We start from the raw sequence: 15,437 nt of genomic DNA, 5'->3' as shown, positions 1-15,437 counted from the left end.
TTTTTCATAATTTGAAATTCATGGTGCGCATTTTTATCGTTACATTTTACAGAGAAAATTGTTATCATTATTCCGGAAAATGTCGGTCTGTTAATCAATCGCCTCTAAGAAGGAAATACTAGAGGGGTATAAGATACATGACATCACACGTTTTAGGGGTGGAGATACTTAGATACGGTGTACGACACACATTTGATTTTTCAACATAAGATCTAGTTTTAAAAATCGAAAATTAGAAGCCGTTTCTCATTTTAAGGGGTGAACATCGGCAAAAAGTATGACGTCATTAATGAACTACCCCAAACGAAGTGAGATATGATAGGGCACATCATCGTAAAGGCCAAATTAATCACACCACTGGTCTAGCGCTGGAACGCAATTAAAGGAAGCAAAGGGGGAGGTCAAGAATTTTATAAGGTATCCTTTGTTGAGTTGGCAAAATGCCTCTGTCATCTGCTCCAGTGCAGTAGTTCTTCCAGACTTTTTTTCTCCGGGAGGGGGGGGGGGGGCTTGATATTTTCGGGGGAGGGGGGGAGCGGACACTGGTAAAAGTATGTTTTCTATATAAATTCCATTTCGTTCGGGGGGGGGGGGGGGTAGACTCTCTGCCTGCTCCATTTTGAGCCTAAATGAACAGGAAGAATACATCAAATAATACTATCATTATATAGATCTAGTTACTTTGGTATAAGACCTACATAGGCCAGTATCAAAATGCTACCCCCCACTCCATTCATGTAATATAGAATTGGATCTAGATCTAGATCTATATAAAATACTGAACATAAAATCTACAGCTAATGCACGATCTTTTTCGTTCCATGTTTTGTGTGTCGTTCATGAAATAGGCATAGATCTTTGGGTTTAGTCGTACCCGGAGTATAGAGAGCACATATTCTGATGACGTTTCCCGAATCATAAACAGGAAAAATGGCCCCCAGAGTCTGTATCCTGTGTTGTCAGGCAGTGAAATGGGCCCCTGTTGTCTTTATATCTGCCATTGTTGGGTGGTCATATTATGCTTACGTTGTACAAATGGCTATTTGTGAGTAATACAATAACTCTTCACTGTTATTTATTATTGAAAGTTATTGTAATTAAAACCACAAGTCACGTATTTTTGGAGGGTCAAGGCTAGAAAGTAGTTAGTGGAAAACTAGAATCTAGATCTAGAAATTTTAGTAGCAACAATTCTAAAATTTTAAATTAGGCCTAGATCTAATTATTCATCAATTTTTCTATCTCTAAAACCAACCACACACTCTAAATTTAATGGTTATAGCTCATTTGGGGTTGAATTACATTTTAATTTTACGGTAACTCACAGCCTAGCCAGGAAGCTCTCTAGTCTAGTCCGTGAGGACAGTGGGGGAGCGTTTGAAAATGAGAAGTTGACATTTAAGTCGGTTGTTAGGTGAAAGGGGTGAAGTGGGAACGGTCGAAGTGGAGGAATGGGTAAACTCCATTTTAACTTTTAACGTTATTTTATTCCTGAACTTATGTTCATCTCCAGTCTCCAGTTGAGTGTTTATTTATTTAACACAATCAAAACACACAAAAACATTAGGAAAACACTATTTTCTTTACTATTTTTCTTTATTTTCTTTACAAGTGTTTATTTTTGATAATTGTGACAAAACTTGAAAAGATCCAAATTTGATATAGGCCTAGATCTAACAAATGTGCACCATTTCACTGTTTTATTACTCTTGAAATTTATGGGTAAATTACAAGAAACGAAGTGTCTATTCACAGTCGACTGTGAATAGCCGTAACAGTTTTTGCTAGATTTAATGTAAAAAATACCCTATATGGCATGAGGATATGATCAAGCGGACATGGGGAGTGGCTGTCGTGCCGGAAGGTGCGGGTTCAAACCCATCAGATGCCTTATCTCTATGACTCTTAATGTATGCCTCTCATTATCAAAATATTTTTCCCAGTTACTCATGGAAGGATTACTTTTGTTAATTTTTTTTTTCATTTGCGATGTAATTGTTGGCATATTAGGAAAAAAAAAAGCTGATGAAAAAAACCCATCCCATTTCACCTATTCACAGTTGGCTGGGAATAGCCCCAATACGGCTATTCCAAATTGGCTGGGAATAGCCTTGGCCTACAAGAACTGCAATGCGTTAAGTTTGTATTGTTACAAATATCTCGCATGTGTGAAACGTAGATCTATATGAACTCACAATGACCCTAAAAGTGATGTCATCACAATTTCTAATAGCTATTGCCCAAGCTATTACTTATGCCATCTAAACCAGTTTGAACTCACAGTGACCCCTTGACAGAGACAGGATTTTTCTCCTGCTGACAAGAAAACTTGAGCAAGTGATCATAGGAGCAGCAAGTTTATAATTGGCATATTTTTTAATATCTTAAAAAAATCTAGACCCATATTGTAGATCAAATAAAAAAAAACAAACAAAAAAACAACCAATAGCATGAAACAAAAAAAAATGTCTCAGTATTTACCTGTGATTCTTTCTGTAAAACTCACATTTTCTCCTCACAATTTAACGCCTCACCATTTCATGTTTTGCGTTTCGAATTATACCAAGATTCCTATTCAGACCTGGGTCCATATAGCCAAGAACCTTTACTTGGACTTGGGTTTGAACAGTACTAATTTTATAACCCAGGACTGCTATTATTCTGACCACTATCCACATAGTCTTGCAGCTACTCAGATCCAGCATTCAGTTTGGTCTATTGTTACTTTTAGTTACACATTATGGATAGACATCTTCAAAGGCCAAGTGAAGTCTGTAATTTTAGATATGCCTTTTTGTGATGATGATAATATGATAGGGGTGGGGGTTTAAGGTGAAGAGTAGAACATATTTTTAATACAATTTGTTTTGGACTTCTTGTTTTTAAATCAAGGCCAAGTTTCATCCCTCCGGCCTATACTTTTCTGAAGAGTGTAAACCAAAAAAATGAAAACAAGACTATCAATTTTAAGAAAAACAATTGATCTTTTTTTAAAGCTTCAGAGCAGAAGATATTTTAATACAATTTGTTTTGGACTTATGCTTTAGGCAAAGTTTTATTCCTCTCCCCACTACTAATCTTTGCTATAACATGCAGATTTCATTAGTGAAGTACATTACTATGCTGCTAAAAAATACAGGTTTTTACATCTGTAAAATTCAAAATATTTCCCCCTTTAACTTATGTTCAGTTTTTTATCCTTAAAACACAAAATCTCAAACCTGTTAGTGTGTTAAAACACATTTTAAGTCACAATGTAGTTCATGTTGCTGTCTCAGTTTCTAATATGTCAATAAAAAAACTCATGATGATTACATTGTTTAGTCCTATCAGGGGTTGTTTATTTTGGTTTCTTTATATACTGCTGAGTTTTTTTTTACTGTACTTTTTATACATATTAATAATTTAATTTAATAATATTATGGAATATTTTTTTTTCAGTAACTGCTGATACAATAGCAGAGAAAAGTAAGTATTTAATTTATGAATTATGGGTAATGAATTACAATTCAGTATAAATTAGATTTACAAAAAATGCTATATACCTTCATAAGTTTAAAGGTATATATTTGTATTTGCTTTTAATTGTGCTGTATAGACAACAGTAAGTTGAGTAAGTTAGGTAAAACTTTGTCTTTATGGATTAAACTTCTGGTTTTTTTTCAGTTGTGTAAAAATGTTAGGAGCAAAGCTTTTTTTTTCACCAAGTATTGTATTAAATATTTTAGGATCATAAATAATGTTACTTAATTTCACCGGGATTTGAATGTTTGACAAAATCAATTTAAAAAAAAAATTAGCAGTATTACAAGGTCAGCAATACATCGAGCCTTAACTATTTTATTTAAGGAAAATCCAGATATTAAAGTGAAAGAATGTTTCAAATTGATATCTTGCTGTTAATCAAAAGGAAAACACCTATTTAGATAATTTCCCTTTAGAAGCCAAATGAATGAATAAATAAAGTTTGGATTTCTCTCCCTACCTTATAAAAAAAAATCTTTTATTTATTATTGAAAGTACAAATTTTACTTTGACTATATAATTATTAATCAGAAAACTGATTTAAATCTTTATTTGTATTGTAGTTATAAAAACTGAGGTATGTGTTGTTTGCCAGATGGTTGTCTAGTCATTTTTAATGTTTTCAAAATTCATTATTTGTAAAAGACATTAAATAAGTAATTAGTTTTAGAATATAATGAACATATTTTCCACTTTTATTTCCAGTTATTTTTTTAGTTCTTTATCATCCGATCCTGTTCTTATTTGTTTGGTCATACTATCAGACAATATTTGCAAAGATTAGGTCACCACCTAAAGAGGTAAACACTATTTTTTTTAAAAATTGTATATTTAAGGTACTCTATTTAGCTAATGAGGGACGGCTTGGCCTAGCGGTAGAGCGCTAGACTGCTAACCTAAAAGTCTTGAGTTTGAAACTGGGTTCAAGTCAGTAGTACCTCTCAGAGTTCAGCCTGCTCATATGGGTACCTAACTCATGTTAGGGAAATTAAATATTCTAAGGTCAAAAAAACAGTGACCTCTACTTCACTTGTCCCATGGAACGTCTGGTTCAAAAAAGGAACTTTACTGCTTACTTTATTTAGCTAACTTAAAATTACTATGTAAAAATAGTATTGGAGAAAAATATGACAAAGAAATAATTTTTACCCATTAAGTTGTAACATTAGACTTAAATTTATTTATGCAGAAATTTAACCTTTTGTGAATTCAAACTCATTTTTCTCTCTTTCCCCCACCCCCAGTTTTTTTTAAGCCAAACAGAGTGGCAACATCTTGAATCAGAGACCAATGAAAATAATCAGAAGGACCAATTGAATCACTTTGCAAGGAAACTTCCTATACAGAATAGAACAATAGCTGGGTGTAAGTATCATTAGATTTTTTCTTAGTTAATTTAATGCAATAATTATAAGTTTAAAAAATTCATTTGTGTTACAAGAATAAAAAAGATATTTGAGAATTTTTCTTTTTCTGTGTTCTTAGTTGTAAAGGAGGAAATTACAATACAATTATTACATGTCAAGATGTTATGCCTCACTGAAATGTTAGAACATGGAAAGTTTTGGTTAGGAAGACCATTAAGTAAACCATTATATAAAGTTAGTTAGAACTCAAGTCATTTGGATGGTCAGCTGGTTAGACTGGAAAATAGCCACTTACTCTGTATCAGTTTATATTGGAGTGTCCCTCCATGGAGAAAATAGCAAGCCCAAATAGAGTTAGATTTGGATTTGTTTTCACGTGACAGTCCCTTAATAAAATCTCAGTACAGATGAGCTAAAGTTTTTTAAATTTCATTCAGATGTAAAGAAAAGCTTCAGTCTTTAAAAGTAAGTTTTGCTTTTGGTGATTATTATTTATGTTCTCTTAACTATTTCAGTTCCCAGGTATTGTGAAAAATGTAAGTGTGTCAAACCTGATAGGTGTCACCATTGTTCAGTTTGTTCAGTGTAAGTTTTTGCAATTATTTACTAGATAGAACATTTAAAAAATGACTTACAATATAGATATTGCTAACTGGTACAGTAATAATATAATGTCCTTTTTATTTGGCTTTTTTCAGATGTGTTCTAAAAATGGATCATCATTGTCCATGGTAAGTATTTTATCATAGATCTATAAATCATGTTGAGATATTAGAAAATATAATGCATATGCATATAAAGTACTTGAAATAAAAAAAAAACATTTTTTTATATTGTTGCTCTGTTCATGTTTTATAACCTACTACTTTTTCAGGGTGAATAATTGTGTTGGTTTCCACAACTACAAATTCTTTGTTCTGTTTTTGGGATATGCTTTGCTGTACTGCTTCTATGTAGCTTTGTCATCCCTCAAATATTTTATTAGTTTTTGGTCGGTAAGTAAAAGATCTGATACCTTTTAGAATTTTGGTTACCAATAGTTTGGTCAATATAAACAGTTATATACTTAGCTTTTAGTTTAATTATATTATTTACTATTTTTGGTAAAGGCCATGCTAGGTCATCGAAAAAGAGGTACAATTCTTAAACTATTTGAAATATTTGTTATCTAAGTTAGATTCTAAGAACCTTGATGTCATCCTCAACCGTTTTGCCTCAATGAGAATTCTTTTTTTTTTACTAGGGAGGTGGAGCCTCTGGTGTTGGCAGATTTCATATCCTGTTTCTGTTTTTTGTGGCTGTGATGTTTGGGATCAGCCTCATTTCATTGTTCGGCTACCATATATTTCTTACTGTACACAATAGATCAACATTAGGTAAGTATTTATTTCATACACATAATCAAAATCAAATTTGTTTGCAAAAATATCCTTAAGTTAGTTTTTTATTTTAAAAAACCGAGTGAATGGGAACACATGTTAAGTTGTAGAATAAGTTTTTACTTTGTTTCATTTTCGCAGAGTCATTCCGAGCACCAATATTTCAAACTGGAGCTGATAAAGATGGCTTTAGCCTTGGATCCAGAGCAAACTTCTCTGAGGTGTTTGGTGACAAAAAATCTCATTGGTTTTTACCAATTTTTACCAGGTAACCATCAGCTTTTGTTTGCTTTTGTCATTTGTAAAGTGCACTTTCAATCCTGAGCACACTATATTATTTTCGGGGTCTAAGTAAATTTTATAAGCTTACATGTCTACATTTTTAATAACATAAAAATGATGATATAGTCGATTTTTTGTTTCTTTACTTTCTTTTAATTATTCAAAACATTTCCTCCTTTGGTATGTGGGTTGCTTTAACTGTTTTAATTTTTAAAAGAATTTATGGCTTTCCAGGTTTTCTATTTCTTGGTCTTTGGAGAATTTATTATTTGTTTTATTTAAATTTGCAATATGGGAAGTTTATTATCAGCCTTCATTCTCATTTAATTCATACAAATAGCTTAAACAAATTAGCATTTTAAAGTACTTAGTAAATAACATTTTAAAGTAATTTTTTTGTGAGTTTAAATCACCAAATAATAGAGATAAAATAGTTAGATGTTAAATGGATTATAAATAATATGCCAGTGTATTTTTGTGATTTAAAATAATGTCATGGGTTTATTTGTGGATATTTATGTAAAAGTCGATTATATATTGTTGCTAAATTTCAGCAAAAATTGACATTGCTGGATTTGCATGATTGTGACACATACATTTCTGTTGTGATCAACAGAAAAACTTTTTTGTTCATTGTATCAGAAAATAGTTATTAGATTGTCAAAAGTGATAATGATATAGTACTTAGACAACAAGCTAATATTTCTTCTCTAGTGGACTAGTATTTTAATGCAAACATTCTGCCAGCTAATATTTCTTCTCTAGTGGACTAGTATTTTAATGCAAACATTCTGCCCACAAGTTAAGCGCACTAATGAAATCATTCTTCTCTTCTGTTCTATCCTGCCATCTTTTAATGCGGCAGGAGTGGCTTACATTGCATGTCACAGTTATTTATTTACCTTTGGCTGCAGCCTCATTTGTCTGACACCTGGCCCCCAGCACTGTGCTTAAAATTTAAAATGGTTCTTGGATATATGTAAATAAAGTGTGAAATAATGTATGCAATTAAGGTGTGTGGTGATATTTTAACATACAGTACTGTGAGTGTGTGGCTGAATTCAACTCCTTTATGAGAACTCTTGTCACTTGTTAATTAAAGTCTCCATTTAGGAATAGATTTTTTATTATAACAGGGTTATCAGTACTGAATATTACTTAATAAGTACACAAATAAGGACTACACCGGACCAGAATTGAATGAATATTAATAAAAAAAAAAGTTCCTTATGTGGCGCTTTCTAAATAGCCAGCTCATAAGGGAGTTTGAATAGTAGAACAATAGGGAGAGTAATTTGCTCTTAAATAGCCAGCTCATAAGGGAGTGAATAGTAGAACAATAGGGAGAGTAATTTGCTCTTTGATGTCCTTGTCTGCAGCCATGGGGACGGTGTGTCCTATGCATCGCGTTTGCAACCCACAATCACCTATAACACCATGGGAACAACTCCCAGACCAGAGCCAAAGTTAGTATCATCAATTATTTTTATATATATTTATTTATTTCCTCTATTCAAAGAAACAAACTTTTTGTGAGTCAGTTTGTTGCTTTTATCTTTAAGTAAAAGCATTCTTCCAACATGTCTTTAAAGTAAGCTTTCTATCCTTGTGCTTGGAAGTGATAAGTAAATGTTTAAATGTTTTTAAACTGACTTGGTTTGAAATAGGAGTATCAGGTATGTTTTTTTTTTAAAATTACATTTAGTGAAAACTTCAGTTGTGCATGTTTAACCAAATTTTGAGCATGCTTTTGTGTCAGTGTTTTTTAAGCTTGTACCAAACTTTTTTTCCTCACCCTTTTTGTTTTCATTGCTTATCTCTTAGATGTGATACCATATAACTGATGTGCAAAATTAATTAGTTTCTCAAGTGCATAATATGTACCAATAGATTTATTGTATTGATTAGATTTGTTGTCATTTTGAAATAACTTTTTTCTTTGAACTTTCAAAAATTGTACATTTTGAGAATTTCCAATCTAAAAAAACATTTTTACAAAACAAGGACAATATTTCGATTTTTTTCTAGTTGAAGATAATGAACAAAACAGAAAGATTCTATTATTTTATAAATTTTGTTCTGAAATCTTTATTTTAAGTACATTTAAAAAAAAGAAGATATTCTCTCCATTTGCCTTCCCCATTTTGATTTTAAATAAAGTAGTGTTTTGAAGTAAAGTGAATATGACCTTAATTTGAGAGTAAATGTAATTTATTTTTGTTTTTCTTGTTTTTATAAAAACATTTACAGTGAGTTTTTTTTTTGTAGGCAGGTGTAGGTATATAGTGTAATATATGTATTCTACTTGTGTTTATAAAAAAATTTGGTGATTAAAACTCACGTTAGTGCTTTGTGGTGTATTGGAAAAAATATTTGTTTACTAATCAATATACATGTTTTCATTTATAATTTTAAGGTTAATGTGTAATAACATTAATAATGGGTTGGATTTTTATTTTTAGAAAAATAAGCATCTATCTTTTAAATCACATTTTATCATTTCACTGTTATAATCTGTAATATGTGTTTCTTTGTTTATGCTTTGGTTTAATTGTACTGAGGTTTGTATAATTTCTTTAGCAATTTTTCCATGTGTTTTTTTTTTTACAATTTCAATTTAATGGCGATGAAGTAATCTTATTAGGAAATGTACAAGGAAATTGTAGTCTTTATAAATTTAATGAAATGTTTTTTTTTTGTTGATTACAGCTTAGGTGATGGAGTGACGTACCCAACTCGAACTGTGGACCTGGACTCTGACGGCCTTTTGGGACAGAGACAGCGATGGATGGAGGAGGGGGACAATGGTAAATATCAAAGTACTTTTATTTAGTCATCATAGCTACACCAGTTTCCTTATCCTGTTAGAAGTATTTTTGTGAATTGCTAAATTTTTCTTAATGGCTGAGAAATTAATTATCTAATTGCCAGCCTACACTTTCAAAAAAGATTCCTTGGGTCCTTTGATCATAAGATATTGTGGCTGATTGGTTTTTATAGATTTCATCTACGTTCTGTAAAAAATCCTTTGTTAATTTTCAAGGAGCTCTGTATGATTAACAGTTCCATAATCATGCCTAACTTCTGTTAATATGTTTAGTACTTGTCAGAATATCAGGAAACCCGTGTTCTCAAAATTTTATAAAGATTATTATATGCTAGATGACTTACCGAACTATGATGCATGCCTGAATTTTGTCTTTTTGAGAAAATTTTTGTCCTAAAATAGAGCAGTAAAGTAATTCAATGATTGAGTCATTCTATAGATTTTAAGATTTTTGTTAGCTGTCTAGATCTGACTTTTTTTCCTGCATTTTTTAAAGTTCAATTTTGAAGTTTCTATTCTCTAAATTGTAAGCTAAAATTACTCATTATATTAATTCAAACCCTTTTATTTTTCTCACTTGCATGGGTCGGATAAACATTTTTGGGTGATATATATTCATAAGACATTATTTTAAATTATTTTTGGTGTACTTAATTACTGGTGAGCATTGAGATAGAACACATTTTTTTTTAATGGGCAACAAAGCTAGCTTTAATTTGCTTTCTTTGGGGGGCTATGATAAGCATCTGTTCAAAATACTGTATTTTAGTTAATTGCTTGCAGTAGCTTATATTTAATTTATAGATTAGATTTATTTTAGTTTTGGATATTGTAAAAGAACAGAAAAAGTTAATTTCTTTATCAGGGCTAGTATGAAAATTTTATAATAAGTTCTAGGTTATAAGTAGAACTATTTATAGTTGCCATTTACATTTTACTTCTGTCTTGGTATTGAATAAGTATTTTGATATGAACTTTGTATTGATTTGAAAAATTGAATATTGCTAAATTCCAAATTATTGTTCACTGGGGGCTTAATTTTTTTATTCTTTTTCTAATTAGTTTGTAAAATAAATATATAAAATCAAAAGTTTATTTGGACAAATATCATTTAGTGATTTGAATATCCGAATTAGAAAGATGTTTTGACCCTGAAAGCAATGTTGATTTGCTAGAAAAACTGCCAATAAAATTCTCTTTTTATAAGAAAACAACTTTTTATTAAGAAAAGCACAAACACATTTAAAGTACCAGATTTGTGTTGGATTTTTTATCTAAAGCTTTTTCAAAATTGTTAAAGAAATTAAACTAAGTAAAGTATGTTGCAAAATGAGCACCTGCTTAATTCTAAAAAACTGAACAGTTGAGTTTGCTCTATACTCAACCCAAAAACCATAGTCCTTATTGAAGCCTCTTGTGTTAAAATTCATTTTACAGTATTGATAAAGAATTTATCAAATATTTGTACTGGAGCTGAACTTGGTTTTTTAATAGAAAATTAATCTCATTAGTTAAGTAAAGGTAAGCTATTACCATGTTTTGAGTTGATGAAACTTTTTAATTTGTTGACCTTTTTGACCTGAAGTCATCTTGATAGGTTCCATCAAATTTTAACAAATGATAGGTACATAAATGTTTAAATTGTTGTTGTAGCTATCAGCATAGTCTGAAAAATGACAGTTTGCAAAAAAAGTATATAACTATTATATCTATATAATAGTTTGTTGTTTTCAAATTTTTTAATCAGTCATTTAAAAATTATTTAAAGCTTTCTTTTTGAATGAGAACATTATCTTGAGGCTTTTTGGATTTTACTAGTCTTCTGTTTAAAAAAAACAACTTTTTTAGGCAAGTTTGTCTTCAATCTTATGAGTTCATTTTTATTTTTAGTTTTGTTACAGTTTGATTTAATCTTTTCTTTTTGTTTAAGATATCTTTATATGTTTCTTTGGATTAGCTTTTTTATATACTATTTTCTTTAGTTGGAATCCAATGAAGAATATTTTAATTCAAAGGTTAGTTTACAATTTGAGAAAAGTCTGAATGTAAATTTTTTTTTTGCATGGTGACGCTTGTTCCTGTTTAGATCTATGTTCTTTTTGTCTCTTTTACCTTCTCAAAATCAATTGATTTAATAACACCTTTCCTGTCTTCAAATATGTAATAACAAATTAATGGGAAAAAAATAGAAGCCTACAAAAACAGTTGAACTTAGGTATTTGAACAAAATTAGTTTTGCTCAACTTATATTATACTAATTTTATCTCAGAAAAAATTGCAGAAAAATGAAATTACCACATCCACTACCCTAATGGAAAAATGTAAATGGATGCATTATTTTAATTCACAACAAAAGGATTTGAATATTAAATGCTTCACTGTTTTTGCTTCCTCTTGATTATACTTTGTTGAATAAAAGATTCTTTATGTGACTTTAATTACACCTTCATATTGAATGTTGAGCACATCATAAAATTATAAATGGGAATTATTCTTGTTTATAAGATGTTTCTATTTACTGACACTGTAATAACCATTTTTTTGCATGTTAAATAAAAACCTATAAAATATATTTAACAAGATGGATGAAGGAAACCATGGCATTAGGCAGTTTAAGTTATAAAAATAGATCAGTAGTTAAAAGTTGATTAAACACAAGTAAATTGCATGTTTTAAAATTTAAACAGCTGATAGATTATATTTTGATGGATTTTTTTTCATGTAATGCTTGTTTTTTGTAAAAATGACATCTTTAAAGTTTGTGTTACTTTTAGGTAAAAAATTTATTAATTTCTTGGAACTATTCTGATAGAAATTTTACTGAAATGGTTAATGTTTTTTTCCAGAGGCAAGTTATGATAACAAAGGGATTGAATCTGCATAACCCCCTTAAAGCACCATTTATGGACTTATGAGCTGAATGAACAAAATAATGCTGTTTTATCCTTCTCTTTAAAATTAAGGAAACATCTTGGGTTAGCATTGATAAAAATGACAATCTCAAAAATAACTAGATGTTTCTAATATACTACTAGCTTTACTTTCCTGTTGATAAGATTTTCAGCCTTTTAGACATGGGTAAACAAGGTTTTTTGAAAATATATATTTACTTTGTTCACTTGTGTGTATTTTTATTATTAAGCCACTATTATTTATATTATTGTGTAAATGGATTTTTATTCAATATATTGCCAAGGTAGCTATATTTTATAACCTATTAACACAAACAGTAAAAAATTATGAATTATTATCTATAAAACACATTTTTCCATTATCAAAAAATGAAGTTTTTAAAATTGACTAAAATTCAGATTTATAAGAATAAATTTTATAATAACTATAGATTAGTAAAACTTTTATTTAGAAATAGTGCTGCATCCAGGTATCAAGGAATTTTTGTGCGTTGTAAAGCTATTTACATATTCTTTTTAAGGATATGAAATGCAGAATATGCTTTGTATAGTCTTTTGCAAGAACCTAGTGTCTCAGAATATAGGAGAGTTGTTAATCAGATTTTCTGAATCTCAAAACAGCTTCCATTTAAAAACAATCTTTTATCCATTCCAGTGAATAGAATATTTCACTTTACCTGTAATATATTTCTAATCAACAGCTTTGTTTATATTACTTAGACTAATTTCATTTATGTTTTAAGACATCAGCATGTATTCATCCTTGCTTGTAACCTCAGTTTGAAATATAAATAATCTTTGAGTTTGTTTAAAAAAAAACAACAGCATATTAATTTAAAATTCTCATATTCACAAGCAATGGAGTACAACTTGATGTCAGGTAGCAGGGACTGTTTTACACACTGAACAAATAGTTCATAAAATAGAACCACCTCATTGTTTGTATTCAAGGGATTAGGTTTAAAAGTGTAAGCAAATAGATGACGTTTTGTCCTTGAAATACACTGGAAAAAAGTTAGCAAGAGACGTTTAGTGCTTCCAACTAACAGACACAAGTATTGTTTTTTTTTTTTTAATTCTCATAATTGATTAATTGTTACAAAAATCTCTCTGTTGACCAACAGTGCTGTCTAAGTTGAAGCAAAGTCTTCATTTATTAAAAGAAAGAATCTAGGTTTATTAAAAAATTTTCTTCAAGAAATATTTCTCAGCAGTTTTTGTGCTGTGCTGCATAATTTCAGTACAAAAAAAATGTGTCTAAATTTAAAGAATAGATACATGATGCATGTTTACTATCATTTACCTACTTCAGTCTAAATAGAAATAGTAACAATAGAAGATATTTTCTACTTTAGTAACTTAATGTTTTTTTAGTATTTTTGTTTTGTTTTGTCAGAAAAAAAGTGCATTTTGTATTTGGTGTTCCAAAGCAATGAAAGATTTGTTGAACTGAAATTTTGTGAGGTTAACTACAAAGTATTGAGCTATCTGAATGAAAGAAATAAGGCTTGTAGTTGTCCTTTCTTGCTGTTTAAACTTAACAGTGATGTAAATATTTTATAATGATCCACTGTTGTTTTACTATGAAATTTGATATTGTTGTCATTGTTCATTACCTTACATAAATACCTATATATATATATATATATATATATTCATGTACATCCAAATAAATATTATTACTTGTACAAAATGATTTAGATCAGATGAAGATGAAAACCTTGAAAAAACTGAAAACATTTTGTCACATAAATTTTAATTGTTGTGTAAATAATATTTACCTATTTTCACAATTATATTACATCTATGTATAATTGTTTTAAATAATTTCAAAAATATGGAATGCCAAAGCATTCAACTGGGAATTTGTTTACAAAAATATTGGTTTGAGTTACAACAGCTGAGGCTGAATTTTTAAAAAGAGTTGGAAATAGAATATAAGTTGATTTAACTTCTAATAAACTTTTAAAACTATATTTTTATAAAAATTATGGGTTAATAACACCAATTTATAGAAGCAGCACATTTATGTATATTAAAATATTAATACTTAAACCCTAAAAATAATTTAAAAAGAAAATGAAGAAAAAAATAGCGCTCAAAGTTAAATTTCAATTGCTATTCTGCTTTTAAAAATCCACCTTTGTAATTGTTGTTCTGATATTCTTATTGTAATCTCACAACTTTATTCATAAACTATCCTACTAACATTGTCTCAATTTTGAACCTTTTTTCATTAAGAGTTGTATAGCAACATCCTAAGTATTTTGTTGGAGGCTGTGAAAACTTTTGTTTTTTTAGAAAAGGTTACCAATGCTAAGTGTTAATATCTGTATAAATATGATTTCATTGATATGTGCCTGTCTGGCTGCTTCAGATCATGTTAGGTTTGCGCAATGTTAAGTTTGAGAAGAAATATTTTCTTCTTCGACGCTGCTGAGCTTGGTGTTGTAATGTGTGTATTCAGTTTTCTTTGTTTATTCATATTTTTTTTTTAAAATCCCACTATCATTCAAGAAAAGTTGCTCTAAAAATAATTCAGTACTACTACAATAATGATTACTTACTTAAATTTACAGTTATATTAAGGATTTAGAACTATGATAACTGTATTAAAGGTTTAACTTTAAAAAAATTTTTGTAAATAAGCTCCAGTTGGAAATAACCAAGAGAATTTGATGAAAAAGTTTAGTTTTTAATTTATTTTTAAATTCTTTTCTGAATTTTATTAAACTGTTAGGATGCATGTAGAATTTCAATACAAATCACACTGTTAGAAATTGCACTATGCTGCTTTCAACATTATCAAACAGTAGTCTTCTCCTAGTGTTAAAGATCAATAAATATTTCCACAATGCACAACTATGATTGTGGCATTGATTTTTTGATACAATTGACTTAAATTTTATGACTAAGCGATTAAAAATTGATTTTTATTCCTCTCATTTGTTTGTTATTTTTATTGATTTTAAAAGTTATTGAGAAATCAAACTCAGTAAATAACCCTGGTAGTAAAGTTTCCCTTTCAAACCTAACCTGACGGTCTATGGGGCAAGTGAAGTAGAGTTCAGTTGTTTCTGTGACCTCGGCATATGAAGAGATAGTGTGGTCAGCACTATGCCCAGCCGCCTTTACTCTCCCTAAC

The 15,437-nt window shown here is 29.7% G+C and overlaps 1 protein-coding gene across 7 annotated transcripts; it reads left to right on the top strand.

The window, feature by feature from the left end:
• Positions 1-893: 893 nt before the first annotated feature.
• Positions 894-15,233, top strand: LOC131958261 (palmitoyltransferase ZDHHC20-A). Of its 7 annotated transcripts, none has more exons than XM_059323183.1 (13): positions 894-1,045; positions 3,442-3,468; positions 4,231-4,325; positions 4,770-4,890; positions 5,408-5,477; positions 5,591-5,623; positions 5,767-5,887; positions 6,136-6,268; positions 6,413-6,539; positions 7,933-8,019; positions 9,263-9,360; positions 10,818-10,901; positions 12,227-15,233. In XM_059323183.1, the coding sequence occupies exons 1-12, from the start codon at positions 931-933 to the stop codon at positions 10,880-10,882; spliced, it is 1,092 nt and encodes a 363-aa protein (XP_059179166.1). In that variant the 5' UTR covers positions 894-930; the 3' UTR covers positions 10,883-10,901; positions 12,227-15,233. The 7 variants fall into 7 exon arrangements, with proteins under 7 accessions (XP_059179166.1, XP_059179168.1, XP_059179169.1 ...); XM_059323185.1 differs by lacking the exon at positions 10,818-10,901 and adding an exon at positions 11,363-11,395 and having other exon boundaries at positions 895-1,045; XM_059323186.1 differs by lacking the exon at positions 10,818-10,901 and adding an exon at positions 9,877-9,906 and having other exon boundaries at positions 895-1,045.
• The last annotated feature ends 204 nt before the right edge of the window (positions 15,234-15,437 follow it).

The sequence above is a fragment of the Physella acuta genome, unplaced genomic scaffold, assembly GCF_028476545.2.
Source record: "Physella acuta isolate Inbredline_101_S28 unplaced genomic scaffold, ASM2847654v3 ptg001306l, whole genome shotgun sequence".
Lineage (NCBI taxonomy): Eukaryota > Metazoa > Mollusca > Gastropoda > Physidae > Physella > Physella acuta.
Note: the sequence above shows the minus strand (reverse complement) of the source record. Positions and strands in the feature narration are given on the sequence as shown.

Coding starts and splice junctions, on each gene's coding strand:
- LOC131958261 (XM_059323183.1), top strand. CDS start 931: ATGGCCCCCAGAGTCTGTATCCTGTGTTGTCAGGCAGTGAAATGGGCC. Junction 3,469..4,230: donor TGATACAATAGCAGAGAAAA/GTAAGTATTTAA, acceptor TTTTATTTCCAG/TTATTTTTTTAGTTCTTTAT. Junction 5,888..6,135: donor ATTTTATTAGTTTTTGGTCG/GTAAGTAAAAGA, acceptor TTTTTTTACTAG/GGAGGTGGAGCCTCTGGTGT.